The sequence below is a fragment of the Microcebus murinus genome, chromosome 16 (genome assembly GCF_040939455.1).
Source record: "Microcebus murinus isolate Inina chromosome 16, M.murinus_Inina_mat1.0, whole genome shotgun sequence".
NCBI classification, from domain to species: Eukaryota; Metazoa; Chordata; class Mammalia; order Primates; family Cheirogaleidae; genus Microcebus; species Microcebus murinus.
This window is the reverse complement of record NC_134119.1, coordinates 5,238,765-5,254,962: the sequence shown is the minus strand read 5'-3', so window position 1 is coordinate 5,254,962 and position 16,198 is coordinate 5,238,765. Positions and strand designations below refer to the sequence as shown.

The window sequence follows — 16,198 nt, the reverse complement described above, 5'->3', positions numbered from 1 at the left end:
AAAGAAATACTCATACCCTATTCTTGAAGTAGACACCTGATTTTTGCTAGTGCAGCATCCCTTTGCCTCTTCTGATAACAGAACCGCTCTTTCTTGGGTAGCACATCCCACGTGGATGACGTCATCTTCCCCCCCACCCCCAACGCCTGGGGGAGCACATCTGATCCCACAGCAACCAATCAAAACACTTCACTTTCCCTGATTGGTTCAAGGATTGGCATGTGACCTATGCACAGCCAATCAGAATCCTCCTCGGGACATTCTACCAGCAGTATTTGGCTTAGAGTTGCTAAACTGGCCGATCATAAGCCCTGGGTGGCTGGGGCCACAGTGGGGAGAGTTTTTTCAGAGAGATGGAAAGAAAGAAGCTTGAAAATAAGAGTTGAGGCCCCTGGATTCAGCCATTCCTGAACCTAAGTATCCCTTGATTTCCCAGTTGCATGAGCAAATAAACCCCGCTTTGTGCTTAAGCCTGCGTGGGCTGGGTGTCTGTCACTTAAAGCTGAAATGCTCCTGAGTTACTCCCTAGACTCTTCTTCCTGCTCTAAGCCTCCAATTTTGGCTGTCTGCTAAATTCCACAAGTGAGGAGTCCTGTCTGGGCTCACCCAGAGAGGCGGAGCACAGCTGGGATGAGAACATAGAATTGCATCTGTGAGCAGGTCGGTGGTTGGGAAAATCATTTCCAACTCATGGAGCGAATCCCTCCTCCCCGCAGCCAACTCTGCGAGCCGCTAGTTCGTTTGCACACACCACTGCGGGAGGGGGCGCGTGGGAGGGTGGGCTGGTGAGAGCGAGGGCTGGCGGATGGTGGGACTTAATCATTCTCTGCTTTTAATGGTAGCTAGTTAATTTCCTTCCCAAGGAGACCAGCATTGACCTTCACCTCCAGCCCCCATTAACTGCCAGGGACGCTTTGTCAGCGTATTTATGACAAATTAATTACACAGGGAAAATCTTGATGGGAAAATGACTGTTCTGGTTTGGGCTGGAGCTGGGAGCTGCCTTTCGATTCCCCGCTGACATGGGGCCTGGTTAACCACAGCCCTTGGGCAAACTTTGAGGCAAGCAACTGATTTGCAGCTGACACAGGAGGAAGACAGGCCCAGTGAGCCAAACCCGATTTTAATCTCTCAGACCTGGTGACTCAACAGAATATCCCCTGGGAAATGATCTGGGGGCCCCAGGCAGGCCGGCATGGTGGCGGACACAACTTTGCTCCCGTTGTCCTGGGCAACCCCAGCCCCTGGGACAAGGCTCGTTTCCCCATGATGACTCCAACGGCTGTACCTTGTTGCACGGGCCTGTCCAGGTCTCCCTGCGGGCGGTGCTTGTGCAGCGCTGGACCCCTGGTCTGGCCCACTTCCCTCTCCAGCCACCCCCGCCTCTTTTCCTTGCACTGGGCCCTCCAGTAGCACGGACACTGCTGTGGCTCTGCGTGTGACTCATCTTGTCCTGACCTTCATGCCTCCGCCCTGGCCGTGCCCCGCCCGGAGCACCATTCCCACCCCACCCCACCTCCTCCCGCTCCCTGGTCTCCAGGGGCGAGCTGCGCTGGGAAAGGCAAACGCAGGGCGCTGGCTTTGGTGCCCAGGGGACGTGTCAGCTCTTCCAAGGGATGCGTGCACGGATAGACCCCGCGTCAGCAGTGACTGAGGCCCGGGTTCCAATGCTAAGGGACGAGGTGTGAGTTCTGTGTGCTGGTCTAGGTGACCAGCATGTCACCGCCTCCGCCCTCGAGACCCTCCCGTTGGGAAAGGGGATATGAAGTGGCTTCACGACCTTTATTGCTGAGGCCCAGCGATGAGCCGCCAGCCGCTGTCCACCGGGGTGGACGTGAGCCCCCGGGCGCAGGGTCCGTGGAGGAGACTCGGGGAGGGGGAGAAGGGCCACCTGAGGAGTGGGGGTGGCATTGGGAGGCCAGCAGACGGAGTGCCTGTGTGTGTGCACACATGCGTGTGTGTGCGTGTGTGTGCACGTGTGTGCATACGTGCATGTGTGCGTGTGTGCATGCCTGTGTGTGCACGTGTGTGTGCATGTGTGTGCACACGTGCGTGTGTGTGCATGTGTATGCATGTCTGTCCGTGTGTGCACGTGTGTGTGCACGTGTGCAGGGAGGAGGCCGTCCTTGTTCCATGACCGCCCTGCCTGGCGATCACCACCTTCCTCCATCCTTCTGCATCTTCCTCCCATCACCCTCCCCGAGGCGCCCCAGGCCCTCACCCCCACCCCTACTTCTGGAAATATCGAGGAGCCCGCACCCCTCCTGGGGGCCTCAGGACAGGCATCGCTGCCGGGCTGGAGCAAGTGCTCCCTGCTGATTGGCCAGGGGAGGTCACCTGACCCGTGGGCCCGCCCGTGACTTCCAGCAGGGCCTGGAGGTGGGGGAGGAATTCGCTCTCTGGAAGCGGGGCTAAGAAATCCCGAGAGAGAACAAGACTGTGGAGAGAAGACTCTAGAAAGGCCAGGTGGTAAAGAGGTGGGGAGGCCCTGAGGGGCCTTGGGGAAGTCAGGCGTGGAGCGCGGAGGAGAGCGGGCAGAGTCCTCGGCTGAGGCTGCCGTGGCGAGATGCCTCCCGCCTGGTAACTCACAAACCGCAGGACCGTCCGCTCACAGTTTGGAGGCTGCGAAGGCCAAGATCAGGTGCCAGCAGCGTGAATGTTTGGCGCTAGCAGGCCCCAGCTTCAAAGAAGGCGCCTTGCTGCTGCGTCCTCAGGGCGGCGGGGCAAGGGGCTCCCCGGCCCCCAGCCCTTTGGTAAGCGCGCCCACCGCATTCATGGGAGCAGAGGTCATCGCCTCCCAGATCTCCTCCCCTCTTAACGTCCCTGCACTGCGGATCAGTTGCAACGTGAGTTCTGTAGGGACGCCAACATTCAAACCACAGCGGGAGCCACAGTGGAAGGCAGCTCAGGGCAGGGACCCGGGCCCGGGCAGGAGAGAGAGGCCACTGCTGCCTGGCCACCTCCTCTCCGCACACCAAGTGTCCCCCAAGGCGGCCCCTGTAGGTCCGTGCCCGGTCACCAGGAGTCCGGGCCTGAGCCCAGCCCACGCAGGCCCGGCCCTGAAAGCCACTCCTGCTGGCTGAGGTCGGGAAGCAAGCAGGCCCCAGAGCCGCCCGGAATCAGAGCGCACCGGGCCAGGGTGCCCTGCCTTCGCCGGGGCCTGGCCTCTTCCTGAGCGAGTCCGGCCCCAGGCCGTCTGCCGTAAGCCCCGTCCCCTCCCTGGCTCCCCCAGCCCGGGGTTCCGCCACCCGGCAACTGCGTTCTGCGGGTTCAGGGTCTCTGTTTCCGAGGGTCACAGCTTCCAGCCGTGGGGTGATCGTCGAGACGACGCCAGGGCCGGCCTGCCCCGCGTCTCCACGGAAAGCACTCCCGGAGGGTGAGGCTTCGGGAGCAGGCTCTGCGGGAAGAGAGCACGGAGGTCAGCTCCACGGCCCGGAATCTGGGACAACCCACAGGGACCCGCCCTCGGAGGGACCCGAGCCCAGTTTAATGCTTTGCTGTTGTCGCCTTAAAATTCTTGCTGAGTCTCGAGCAGGGCGCCCTGCCCTTGGGTTTTGCCCTGGGCCCTCTGGGTCTCTGGCCAGTCCTGTGCAAGTCTCACCGCAGTGACAGGGAGGAGCCCCCGTCCCAGGGCTCCCCCATGCCCCGGGGCCCCAAAGATGGCCCAGCTCTCTCTAGCACTGACAGTCTCTGATTGGCCAACGCCCACACACGACACCACACGACACGACACCCCAGCCGCACTTCTCAGGATGAGGGCCTGCCCGCACCCGGGAGGGAGCTGCGGGCACGCTCATGCTACTGAGCTTCCCAGACACCGTGTTTTTTACAAACGGAAGGTTTGCGGCAACCCTGCCTTGAGCGAGTCTGTCAGCGCCATTTCTCCAAGAGCATGTGCTCATTTCATGTCTCTGTGTCACATTTTGGTCACTGTCACAATATGTCCGTTTTGGTGACCTGTGGTCGGTGATCTTTGATCTCACTATTGTTATTTTGCGGTGCCATGAGCTGTGTTGTAGAAGGAAGCAAAGCCAGCCAACAACTGTTGTGTGTGTCCCGGCAGCTCCAGTGACAGCCACGCCCCCATCTGCCTCCCTCTCCTCGGGCCTCCCCATTCCCTGACCCAGAAGTAGCTAAATCAGGCCAGCTAATAACCCTGCAGTGGCCTCTACATGTTGAAGTGGAAGGAAGAGGTGTGCAGCTCTTACTTTAATTCAAAAGCTAGAAATGATCACGCTTAGTGAGGAAGGCAGGCCGGAAGCTGAGATGGGCTGAAAGCCGGGCCTCCTGCCCCAAACGGTTACCTAAGTTGTGAATGCAAAGGAAGAGTCCTAGAAGGAAATTAAAAGTGCTACTCCAGCGAGCAGAAGAATAAGAAAGCAAAACAGCCTCTTGCTTATATGGAAACAGTTTTAGTGGTCTGGATAGAAGGTCCAACCAGCTACAACATTCCCTTAAGCCGAAGCCTAATCCAGAGCAAGGCCCTGACTCTCGCCAGCTCTGTGAAGGCAGAGAGAGCCGAGGAAGCTGCAGAAGGAAAGTTGGAAGCCAGCAGAGGTTGGGTCATGAGGTTTAAGGAGAGAAGCCGTCTCCACAACCTACAAGTGCAAGGTGACGCAGCAAGTGCTGATATAAAAGCTGCAGCAAGTTACCCAGATCTAGCTAAGATCATTGATGAAGGTGGCTACACTAAACAACAGATTTTCCATGTAGAGACAACAGCCTTCTGTTGGGAGAAGATGCCATCTAGGACTTCCATAGCTAGAGAGGAGAAGTCAATGCCTGGCTTCAAAGCTTCAAAGGACAGACTGACTCTCTTATTAGGTGCTAATGCAGCTGGTGGCTTTAAGTTAACGCCAAAGTTCATTGACCATTCTGAAAATCCCAGGGCCTTTAAGAATTATGCTAAATCTACTCCGCCTGTGCTCTATAAAAGGAATAGCAAGGCCTGGATGATAGCATATCTTTTTACAGTATGGTTTATCGAATATTTTAAGACCACTGTTGAGACCTACTGCCCAGGAAAAAAAGATTCCTTTCAAAAGATTACTGCTCTTTGACAATGCACCTGGTAACCCAAGAGCTTCCTTGGAGATGTACAAGGAGACAAATGCCATTTTCTTGCCTGCTGATGCGGCATCCATTCTGCAGCCCGTGGATCAAAGAGTAATTTCAACTTTCGAGTGTTATTATTTCAGAAATACATTTCCTTAGCTGCTACAGCTGCCATAGATAGTGATTTCTCTGATGGATTGGGGCGAAGTAAATTGAAAACCTTCTGGAAAGGATCCACCACTCTAGATGCCATTAACAACATCTGTGATTCATGGGGGGGAATATCAATCAACGTTAACAGGAGTTTGGAAGAAGCTGATTCCAACCCTCGTGGATGACTTTGAGGGGTTCAAGACTTCAGTGGAAGTCAGTCACTGCAGGTGTGGTGGAAATAGCAAGAGAACTGGAGTTAGAAGTGGAGCCTGAAGATGTGACTATACTGTTGCAACCCCGTGATAAGACTTGGACAGATTAGAAGTTGCTTCTCGTGGATAAGCAAAGAAGGTAGTTTCTTGAGATCAAATCCACTCCCGGTGAAAAGGCCGCGAACAGAGCGAGGCGGGTGGGCAGGGTGAGGGCCACTAAGCCCTCATCAGCTCCCCTGCAGGAACCTCGGGGAACGGCAGGGCACTTTGGGGCATTGTTCGAAACCAGGGTTGTGTTTCTTTCCAGAAAGGAGAGCCTTTGCTGGTCTGGGTGAGCCCCACAGGGCTCCGCACACCGCCCACGCTGTGGGTCCCGGAGGGGGAGTTTGAAGGCCGGAGTGGGCCTGGGTCTCCTCGCTGTGCTGGGCTGGGCCGTCGGGGTGAGGAGACCCTCCCGACAGCCAGGACAATCCACCCAATTCTGGCCAGTGCACGAGACTCTGCCAGCCCACCTGGGCTTCCTAACCACTGGTGGGATGGGTCGTGACCCCCTATTCCAAGTCTCCGAAGTCCAGGAGCTGAAAGGCTCCTTCTAATCCCTTCCTCACACCGAAGGCAGAAAGCGCATCCCGGCCCTCGCCTGCTCGGGCCCCTCGTGCCTCCTGATGCCTTAGAATCAACTCTAGCGTTCTCACTGCCGCCAGGCTCTGCGCCTGCTCGCCACGCTCAGCCACCTCCACGGGCCACCTGTGCCCACACCAGGCTGCCCTGCTTCCTGCTGCAGAGCCGCCGTGGCCTGGCCCTGCGGGGCTGGGACTGCTAACTGAGCTGGTGTCCGTTCCCACTCTCTTCCTCTCGGCAGCAGAGTCCCCTCCCCTCCCCTGCGTCTGAGCTGGGCTCAGAGTGCCCTGACACAGGTGACATTCCCCAGGCCCCTGGCGGCCAGGTGCCGGGCCTGGACTGAGCAGTCGTGGGTGTGTTTGGTCAAAGGCAACGCTGACGTTCTGAGTCTGCTCTTCCCTGTCCTTGCTGGTGCCTAGCTCAACCCCACAGACAGGGACAGAGCGCTAGGGACAGCTGGCACCGGGTGGAAGGAACCCTGTTGTGGGTGACCTCAAGGGGCAGCCTGGACTGCTCCCGGGCACAGACGCGGGAGCCACTGTGTTTGCATCCTTCTTTCGAGGCCAGCTGGCCTGCTCCCTGGGGTAGAGCCCATTCCTGCGGCGTCCCAGAGCCTCTCTCTAGGCCTAAAATAATAATGATGATGATCATCATCCTTCCGCTGCCTGAATGCACGCAGGGCCGGTGCAGTGCCGCGCGCTTTGCCTGCGTGTTTTACGCAAGCCTAGCGACAACCGGAAGAGGTGCTGCAGGCTGTTCTCGCCAGGCCCGGTTTACAGGTAAGGAAGCAGAGGCTCGGAGTTAAACGACCTGGGTTAAGTCCCTCGCTAGCAGGGCGTGACCGCATGCACAACTCCAGAGCTCCTGCCCTGTATCGCCGCCGACTCCGGAAACAGGCGGCGAGTGAATGGCTGTGAGCGAATGTGTGAACGCGTGGCGTGGGGCGGAGAGAACCACGGGGCCAGGCTCACCTGCGTCCTCCTCCGGCTCACCTGCGTCCTCCTCCGGCTCCCCATCTCTGGCCCCCGCCACTAGGCTGACGGTCATTCTGTTGCTGTTGCCGATGGCAGCGGCCTCGAGGAAGCAGGACCTGATGTGGACTCTCTGGGCCGCCTCCCCCTCGGGGGCGTGAGGTCCTGGGCTGGGCATTTGCGCTTCAAATGAAGCTCCCGGGCCCTCGGCGGTGGCAGCGACTGTGGGTCACAGACAGACAGGTGTGGCCGTGGGACAATGGCCCTGAGCCCTGAACCCTACCTGGCTCAGGTCCCCCATGGCTGACTGGTCCCCACACCTCCCTCCCAGGGCCCGCCGACTCAGCTGGCAGCCTTGGCCTGGCCACCCCGCTGCCACACCTTTGCCAGGCGTGCTCCTGCCCGGGGCGCCGTCTCTCTCCGCAGGCAGGGTCTGCCCCGAGCCCAGCCCAGCCGACCTGGCCTCAGTGTCCTCCTCTGGGACTCGGGCACTCCCACCTCTGGTGAACTTCTCACGGGCCCAGCCCTGCCATCGGGCTCCTTCCTTTCCCACCCAAGCTCCCGACGGGAGACGTCCACACTCAGTCTCACCTGCCCCCACTGCTCAGCTCCTCCCGCCCCTCCCCCCAGGGGCACACCAGCCCTTGCTGCCGAACCTGGACCCTCCCGACGCTCACTGCCCCCCTCTCTGGGGACTCCTCGCGCAGGGTCCCTGCTTCCTCCCTCCTCTCCAGCCTCTGGGTTACCAGTGCAGGAAGGCCCGCCCACGCCTTTGGTCACTGTGTGGCCGCAGCGCGTAGTAGGGCACCTGTCCTCCCTCCTCCTTAGGCACCGTTCCAGTCTCAAGCCATCGCCTTTGTCCCTGTGTCAGAGGGCCCAGCCTCTGCTTCCCGAGGGAGGTCTGCCCACTTTACAGATGAGGAAACTGAGGTTTCCTGTGCTGGTGGTGGGGGTGGGCATCCAGAGTGCTAGCTGCAAAAGCCACACCTGTTCTACTCTGTGGTCCAGACTCCCGGTGGAAGGAAAGGAATTTCCCATCATGCCCCTCTCCCCTCAGACTGCACCAGTTCCTCCCAGAGGGGAGCAGAATGGGGCGGGGGTGGGGGTCTGGCCACCAGGCCCCAGTTACCTGGGGGGCTGCCTGAGGGGATGTGGTTGGAGCCCTCAGACGGGGTGCTGTGGACGTGCAGCTCGTTGTCGTGTCCCAGCTGCACCTGTCTGAGCACGGACCGCTCCATGTGGATGTCCTGGGGCGCCCAGGCACCGCGAGCCGAGGAGTCACCTGGCGCCGCTGGAGGGAGGTATCGGGGAGCCGTGGAACCTGGCGGGGGAACACAGCACCACCTTGCTGGGGGTGACTCTAGGCTTCCTCCTCCACCTCTGACCCCCACCCCCATCCTTCACCAGCCAACACACACACACACACACACACACACACACGCACACACATGCACACACATGCACACATATGCGCACACGCACATTCATACACACATATATGCACACACGCGCACACACACATACACATATGCACATACACATGCACACACATACACATGCACACACATGCACACGTGCACATTCACACACATATATGCACACACACCTGCACACACATCCCCACGGGCAAAGTCCTGCCTGGACAGAGGGACAGGCCTCTGAACCCCTCCTAGACACCATCAGACTGGGAGCCAGTCATTTCAGGCCCTGAAGGGGGAGCAGGAGGACCCAGCAGAACACCTCGTCTTGGGGTCCCCAGTTTGTCACGACTGTGCTGGTGCCAGGGTGCTGCTAGGACACCTGCAGGCCTAAACAATGAGCACATTGTCCTGACTCTCAGTCATTCTCAGTCCTTCTGACCTCCTCGGGCCAAAGTCCCCTTTGGGGCTACGACATCTTTAGCCTGACACCAAAGGCTCGGGCCTCCTTCAGTGTTTTGTTTTCACAGCATTTATTTTTATGGTGGTCTTCATAGTTTTCAACCTAACGAATGCTATAAAAATTTTAAAAAATAAATTTGAGTAGAAAAAAGGGTGAACCATTTAATAACATTATTTACATAATTAGACATGGGAGTGGCCAAAACTGGGAAGGGGAAGCTGAGAGGATTAAAATCGGGGGAGCGATGATCTGGATTCTAGAGCAAAGTTCTTTATTTCACAGTTGGGGGAACTGAGGCCCAGAGTGGGGAAAAGCTCTCCCAATGTTATGGAAGTGACCCAACATTTGGGCGGATGCTGTCACTCATGGGTGACGTGGCGGGACTGATAGGTGGCCGGTCCCTTCTTGCCAGAGGGACTGGCAGGAGGGAGTGCCCAGTGTGCCGCACTGTATTTCATCAAAACTAGGGGGACCCAGTGGTAAGATGCACCCCAATTTCCAACCTATTAACTTGTGGATGAAAGTAATGCGTCTCAGAACAAATGACATGCTGCAGTAAGCCCCCTGTGACACTCTGCTGCTGGAGAGTGAATCCAGTTATTTCCAATGGAAAAATATCAGATCCCCTTGAAAATGAGGCCAAAGGATGAAAGGAAATCAGGAGAGGTTTGATCCAGGCTTCCTCATTCTCAGGGAGGCCATCAAGGAGGATCCGGGGGGGGCTGGAACGTGGTCCTCTCTCCTTGGAGGTGGACTCCGCCCGTTCCCCCCCACCCCAGGTGGAGTGGGTGCCCTGTGAGGGTCCCCTGTCCTGAGTGTCTCAGACGACTTACCGCTTTCCCCGGGGGCAACCCCTCCTGTTATGACGTTCCCATATCCGATCTGAGTGTTGTGGGAGTTCGCAATGGAAATGTGGCTGTTCATCCCGTGCTGGTGGATCATGATGACCGGGCTTTGCTGCTTCATGATTGCAGTGGACTGATTTCTCCCTCCAGAATCTCTTGCAGTGAGCTGATTTCTTCTTCCAGAATCTTCTGCAAATTAATATTCCATGCTATCCCTTTGCACCTCTCTAAGGGTCAGGGGTTGCAAATACCAGTCGGCAGTGCCCAGTTCTCTCCGGAAGCTTGTGAAAACACAGATTCCCAGGTGCCCCTCCCAGGGGCTGGGAGGTGGTAGCTCCCAGGTGGGACCCAAGAACCGGTCTGTTTGACACCACAGGTGTCCCGGATGGAGCCTTGCCTGGAAATGACCACGGCAAGTCCCCTGCCTGTGTGTCCTCCTCTGCCCCAGGGCCAGGCCACCATGAGGGCTTGCTGGGGGCCTACAGGGCCCCACACAGCTCTCCCCACCTGCCGGCCCTCTCCCTGGGGGCAGCCACTGCCCTGACCCGGGGGCACCGGCCCCTTCCCCCTTGAGCAATGGCCTGAAGAGCTGTGGGGGGCTCACGAGACACTTGTAAGGATTTGAATTTGTCACCAGTCTTTAAAATCTGGCCGCTGTCACCCATTATTACTTCCTTGCAGTGACCATACAATGCCGAGCCCCCTGGCACTGTGAGGGGAGAGCCCGCCCAGTGTGGGCCGAGACAGGCCCCTGCCCAACTCCCCGAGTGGGCCCCGTCCTCCCTAAAAAGTCTTTTACATGACATCTTCTGACCACATTGGCACAATGACAGACATAATCCAGGCTGGATTTGTTTGTAGACATTCATCATGTTTATGATATCCATCTCTTCTTCTGATTTTAGAAGAAATGAAAATTCAAGCAGTGCCGTGGGCTTGGGGCCTGTGCCTGCTGCCCTAGCGGATAAGCCGGCCCCGGGCTCCACCCGTCGGGGACTGAGCCCAGCCTGGCCGGCTCTTCCGCCGACCGCCAAGCCCCAAGTCAGGCAAAGTGCTCGCAGAAAACCGCTACGGACTGAGCCCCGCACCCCAGAGCCGAGGAAACGTGCAGCAGGCCCTCCCTCCCTCCCGGCCCCTTGCTTTCTGCAACTGCCGTCCCTGGTTAATCCCGCCATGCCCTTCCCTCCCAGACGCGCCCCCCCCCCCCCAGTGAACCGTCAGCAGGACCACCCCCCCACAAGCTTCTGGTAGGTTCTCACGAGGTGGAGCAGGCTTAGCAGAGTTCTCTTTGCAGCTCGGCCATGCTGCCCTGGCCCAGGTGCGGGCAGCAGGGAAGGGCCTACCTGGTCGATAAATCGCCCACAATTTTAACTTCTCGTTGAAGTCCAGAAGGTGCTTGCTCTTCATCTTGTACAAGTCTGGGTTGACATCTTTTGCGGTCCTCAGGCCCAGGGCCTGGGCGATGCCCAGGGCATTGTGGGGTCCCTCGTCTTCCAGGAACCTGTAGATCTCTTCCTCTGGAGGGCAGGGCGGTCAGGGGGTTAAGGAGGACCCCAGAGCTGGAATCTGCCCCTCCACGGACAGCTACCCAGCCCCTCTAGGCTCAGTCTCCTCCTCTGAGAAATGGGCGTAATGATAACAAGGGTAACAGGGACCAGAAATGAGCACAGGTGCTCTGCATGTGCCTGGCACGAGGTAGGTGTCCCTCGAGGGCCAACCATTGAGCGGAGAAATAATCTCTCAGCCATTTAGATTCCTCCCCCGTGAGGACGGAGTCTGGCTCTCAACACTGTGCAGGAGCCTCTGGGTGGGGGCCACGGCCCCCGGACACTTGTGCCGTCTCTCACCCTCGGGGAGGGTCGGGGGCGGTGGGGATGCTGAGTGGAAGGAGGCGCTTACGTTGGTCACTGAGCTGAGGGCCAGGCTTCTTCGGAACTCCAGCTGCGCCTTCCGGGGGGCTCTTGGCTGGAGGAAGAAAGGCGGGTCGGGGTGGGGAACAGGAGGTGGCCCCCGGCCTCTGCGGGGCAGTGGTGGCCCCGGTGCAGACGCCAGAGCTGAACAGGGGTCTTCAAATCCCGCTCTGCCCCCTCCTGCGGTGCGGCTTCCCGTCAATCGCCTTCTCTGGGCTCAATCGTGTTTTCTGTAGAAAGAGGGGGGACGGCACCCCCTGCCTCCCGGGCTTGTGTGAGGGTCGGGTGGGCCCGGGTTCAGCACCCCGCCCCCTTAAGTACTGGGTAAGTGTCAGCTCTTTCTGTGGGCTCTAAGACTGGAACAGGGGCCTAGCGGGACACTAAGTGTGTTCTATCATCGTCATCATCATTTTCTGTCATTAGTGTTTGCTGAGCGCCTACTACGTGCCGTGTGCGCTGGGCAGAGCCCTGTGCAGCCACCGTCTCAGCAAGCCCCTCAAAGTAGCCCTGTCGCCATCCCCGTTAGCCAGAAAAAGAGACCAAGGCCCAGCGAGGAGGCATCATGTGTCCCCAAGTGGCAGACCCAAGCTCCCCTCTGGGCGTGTCCCCGGCCAGGATGGCTCCTGCTGGGGCAGACCTACCCTGGGATGGCGGGGCCAGCAGTGCAAGGGCCGTGTCTGCAGCCCCAGCCTCTTCCAAGCGCCACGTGGCAGGGCCCGCCAGGGAGACTTTCGACTCGCTCTTCATTCGGTAGAGGACTTGGTTGAGCTCCTTCTTGGACACTTGGCATTTCTTCACCAGCTGGGCGGCCTTCACAGGGGACCCGGCTTCCCGTAGCACCTGCAGGATCTTCTGTTCAAGGTGGCCTGGGACAGGGAGAGGGGGCAGAGGGAGGAATTGGGGCTCCAGGGCCCCCAAGGTGGAGCCTGGGCTGGAGGCTGTGGAAGGCAGAGGAGGCGGGCAAAGTCCGGAGCAGACGCCGGCAGCAGCAGCAGAGAGGGGCGCCTGGGTAGGCGGGAGGGACCCTGGCTGACAGGCTGGCGGCCAGAGGAGGTGCTGGGCCTGGCGAGCCTCCCGGTGTGGGAATGGGAGGGAGGTGGAGTAGCGGGTGGAAGGACGGAGCAGGACGATGGAGAGAGGCCGGGAGAGCAAGGCCAGGTCCTGCGGGACGCCTGCCCTGTGTCCTCCCATCCCCCCGCCCCGGGAATCTGCCCACCCGCCCTCCGGCCTCTAGCCCGGTGGGGTCACCGTTTGTCCAAGCCAGGACCTGACAGACATCCAGAAACAGGTCTTTCCCCGATGCCCGATCCTGGAGTCCTGGAAAACCATTCCTGGATCTCTCTGTACCCTGCACTGCCCTCTTCTCTGCCCACCACCCCTTCCGCTCACCATCTCCCGGATGGCAGCGACCAGCCCCAGCTCCAGTCGGGTTCCCTCCAGGGAGCCCTGCGCTCAGCGGCAGACCCGGCTATGTGACCACCCGGCCTCGTCTCCACCCACCCCAGCTTCCCTAAGTGCCAGCCCATCCGTGTTCCCTTTGGTCCCGCTCACCCCAGGGCCCTTGCACATGCTGTTCCCTCTGTCAGAAACACTCTTCCCCCCGCCCCACCTGTCCAACGTCTACTCAACCTCCAGGTCTCGCTCAGACACCATCTCCTTTGGGAAGCTGTCCTCCAGGTCCCAGAGTGGGCAGGATGCTGCTAGTGTGGGGTTCCCCCGCAGAATGTCCCCAAGGATCCCCTGCTGTGCTTGCCTCATTCACTGTCACACCTTCAGTGCCTAGCACAGTGCCAGGCACACAGTAGGTGCTCAGGGAATGGCAGTTGAATGAGTGACTGGCTGAATGAATGAATGAATGAATGGGTGGCTTTGTCCTCTGCTGGGACAGAGGTCTGCCCAGTTGACCTGGGCGGGGCACAGCCCCTCCTTGGCCGGTCGGCATGTGCGTCTGTTTCCTGGTCTGAGTTGCAGGAGCCCCTGGTGGGACCCCGTGAAATTCGAGGAAGAACGCTCCAAATGGCCACCGAGCCTCCCGGGGAAGCTCTCAAGAATCAAAACCATCACGTCACATAATTTTAAAAAAATTGGAAACCAGCTTCTGTGCCAGGAGGTGAGGAGGGGCGGGCACAGGGTAGAGGCGGCAGCTGGGAGTCAGCGCCCGGGGAGAGGTGGCCCAGCCTGTCACCAGCAAGACTCTGCTGCCAAGAACCCCGAGGGGGTGCCCAGCGGGCCTTTCCAGGAAAACCTGGGTCACCTTCCGGGACAGTGACCCAGTCTCTGCCGTCTGGGCTTCCTTCCCGATCAGAGGGTTCTCTGGGCGTCTGGGTTCGTGGGGGAGTGGACGGCTGGTTTGTGATGCGCGGCCGGGGCTGGCAGCCCTGGCAGCCCTGGCGCACGCACGGCTGGAGCACTTGCGGGTGCGGGCGCGGGCGAAGAGCAGTTACAGGACCTGGCAGCGCCGGCCGCACCGCCAACCTGCCCTGCGGCTGCGGCCCCGCCCGGCTGCCTCGCACCTGGCCTCTTCCCCTCCTCCCACAGAGTTGTGATTCCGAACAGTCTGCCCCACAGGGAGCCCCGCCCTGCCGGCCCCAAAGGAGAGGGGAGTCAGAGATGTGGGTGGAGGGCTAGCCCGAGGGGCGGGCTGCCCTGGCCCCCGAGTCCCCGAGCCCCCGGCTACCATGTCTGAAAACAGAAGTCATGAAACAAAGCAGGTGTGGCTGACCAGTGGGTCACAGAGTAAAATCAGCCAGGGAGTAAGGCAGGAAAAGCCAGTTAGAGCCGGTCACTGAGGCCCTCTGACCAGGGCTGTGTGTCCACCCGTGGAGGAAGTGTCACAGGAACCTGGCCGCCAGCCAGGGCTTCTGGGCCACGTGCTGACGTCACCCCCGTGGGTGCACTCGCCTGGCCTCTTTCCCGTTCTCTAATGGCGGCCTCCTGGGTCTGAGCCCCAGCTCTGCAGATCACTAGCTACGTGACCTCTCTGTGTCTCAGTTTCCCCATCTGCGAAGTGGGGATAACGGTAGCTGCTTAAAGATTGCGGTGAAGGTTAAAAATAGACAAGGCAGAAAACCAAAAAAACCACAAAACCACCCTCTGCTCACAACTCACAAGCACCTAGCGGAGCCCCTAGAGAACAGCAGCTGCTCAGCAGCCGGTCAGCCTTGGCGCGGCTCCTCCAGGAGGGAGACATTAATTGAGGAAATAACACGACAGGGGCGGGGGGTGGGGATAGGCACATGCATATGTTACCAAAGCAACTTGCTTCCTTTCTCAAAATGACTACGAGATCATGTTCAGACCCTGGCACAAATGCCAGGCAGCTGTGGTACCCTGAGAGAGTCATTTCACCTCTCAGGGCCTTAGTTATCTCATCTATGAAATGGGGACATCGTTGCACTTGTCCCCACGGGCCATCGTGAAATGCATGAGAAGCAAGTTTCCAGGTGCCCAGGGAATGGTTAGCCTTCAAAACAGGACGGTGGTGGGTGCTGTGGCTCAGGGCTATAATCCTAGCACTTTGGGAGTCTGAGCAGGGAGGATAGCTTGAGGCCAGGAGCTCAAGACAAGCCTGGGCAACATAGTGAGATCCTGGCTCTACAAAAAACAGAAAAAAACCAGCCGGGCATGGTGGCGCATGCCTGTAGTCCCAGCTCCTTGGGAGGCTGAGGCAGGAGGATTGCTTGAGCCCAGGAGTTTGAGGTTGCCGCGACCTATGATGAGTCCACTGCACTCCAGCCTGGGCAAAAGAGTGGAACTGTGTCATAAAACAAAAACAAAAAGCCCAGGGTGGCTTTGCCATCCCCTCCTGCCCGTTACAGCTGCTCTTCCTCGGGGCACTGCTGCTGCCATCCATCGCCGCTGGCTGCTGTCATCCGGGCGGAGGAAAGAGCCGGAGAGCAGCAGAAGCCCTGCCCGGGAGGGAAGTAGCCGTTCCTGGAAGGGAGAGGGACCATACCTCCTTCACCCGGGGCGGCAGGCGCCCTGGCCATGCCGGCAGCAGCTGCGGGAGCCCGGCAGACTCGGGGCAGCGCCGGCTCCCGCACGGTCTCGAGCGAGCGGCTGGGCCGAGGCCGAGTGTCCTTACGTGGCCCAGCGGGCGCTCCTGGAAGCTCTGAATCCGCAGGACAGGGGCTGCCGGCTTCAGCCCGGCAGGTGTCAGCTGCTTCCACCCGGAAACCAGCGCCCGGTCAGCCGGGCACACCGGCCTCCTGGAGAGAAAGAAAGCGAAACTCCTGTGCGAGGGTTTCGGCAGAAACAAGATTGAAAGCAGAGTTGACGAGCAGCATGCAGACGTGCCTGGCTGGGTGGTGGCAGGAAGGAAGGGACCAGAGCGTCCTCGGAAGAGGTCTCGGGGCAGGGGCTTCCCCCACCCCCCCGGCTCCCAGTGCGGCCACGCGGACCCCACCCAAAGGCCCGCCCAGTGGGGGGTGGGTGTCCTGCCGTTGTTTCCGGGTGCGTCCGATGACTCTGCTCAGCGAGTGCCCGCTCCCTGCTTTCCCAGCCCCCGTGCGCCCCCAGGTCGGCTGCAGGGGAGGGGCTGGTGCCGTCCT

General features: G+C 59.5%; 1 protein-coding gene across 2 annotated transcripts; it reads right to left on the bottom strand.

Annotated features, from left to right (window-relative positions):
* Window positions 1-1,093: 1,093 nt before the first annotated feature.
* On the bottom strand, window positions 1,094-15,877 carry ZBP1 (Z-DNA binding protein 1). 2 transcript variants are annotated; one of them, XM_020281938.2, is made up of 8 exons: window positions 15,604-15,877; window positions 12,290-12,514; window positions 11,638-11,703; window positions 11,082-11,255; window positions 9,727-9,927; window positions 8,142-8,333; window positions 7,013-7,234; window positions 1,094-3,397 (listed from the first exon to the last, which is right to left on the bottom strand). In XM_020281938.2, the coding sequence occupies exons 1-8, from the start codon at window positions 15,635-15,637 to the stop codon at window positions 3,120-3,122; spliced, it is 1,392 nt and encodes a 463-aa protein (XP_020137527.2). In that variant the 5' UTR covers window positions 15,638-15,877; the 3' UTR covers window positions 1,094-3,119. The 2 variants fall into 2 exon arrangements, with proteins under 2 accessions (XP_020137527.2, XP_075866963.1); XM_076010848.1 differs by having other exon boundaries at window positions 7,034-7,234; window positions 15,604-15,876.
* Window positions 15,878-16,198: the final 321 nt, after the last annotated feature.

Coding starts and splice junctions, on each gene's coding strand:
- ZBP1 (XM_020281938.2), bottom strand. CDS start 15,637: ATGGCCAGGGCGCCTGCCGCCCCGGGTGAAGGAG. Junction 9,928..11,081: donor GTGGGCGATTTATCGACCAG/GTAGGCCCTTCC, acceptor ATTAATTTGCAG/AAGATTCTGGAAGAAGAAAT. Junction 8,334..9,726: donor GGTTGCCCCCGGGGAAAGCG/GTAAGTCGTCTG, acceptor TTCCCCCGCCAG/GTTCCACGGCTCCCCGATAC.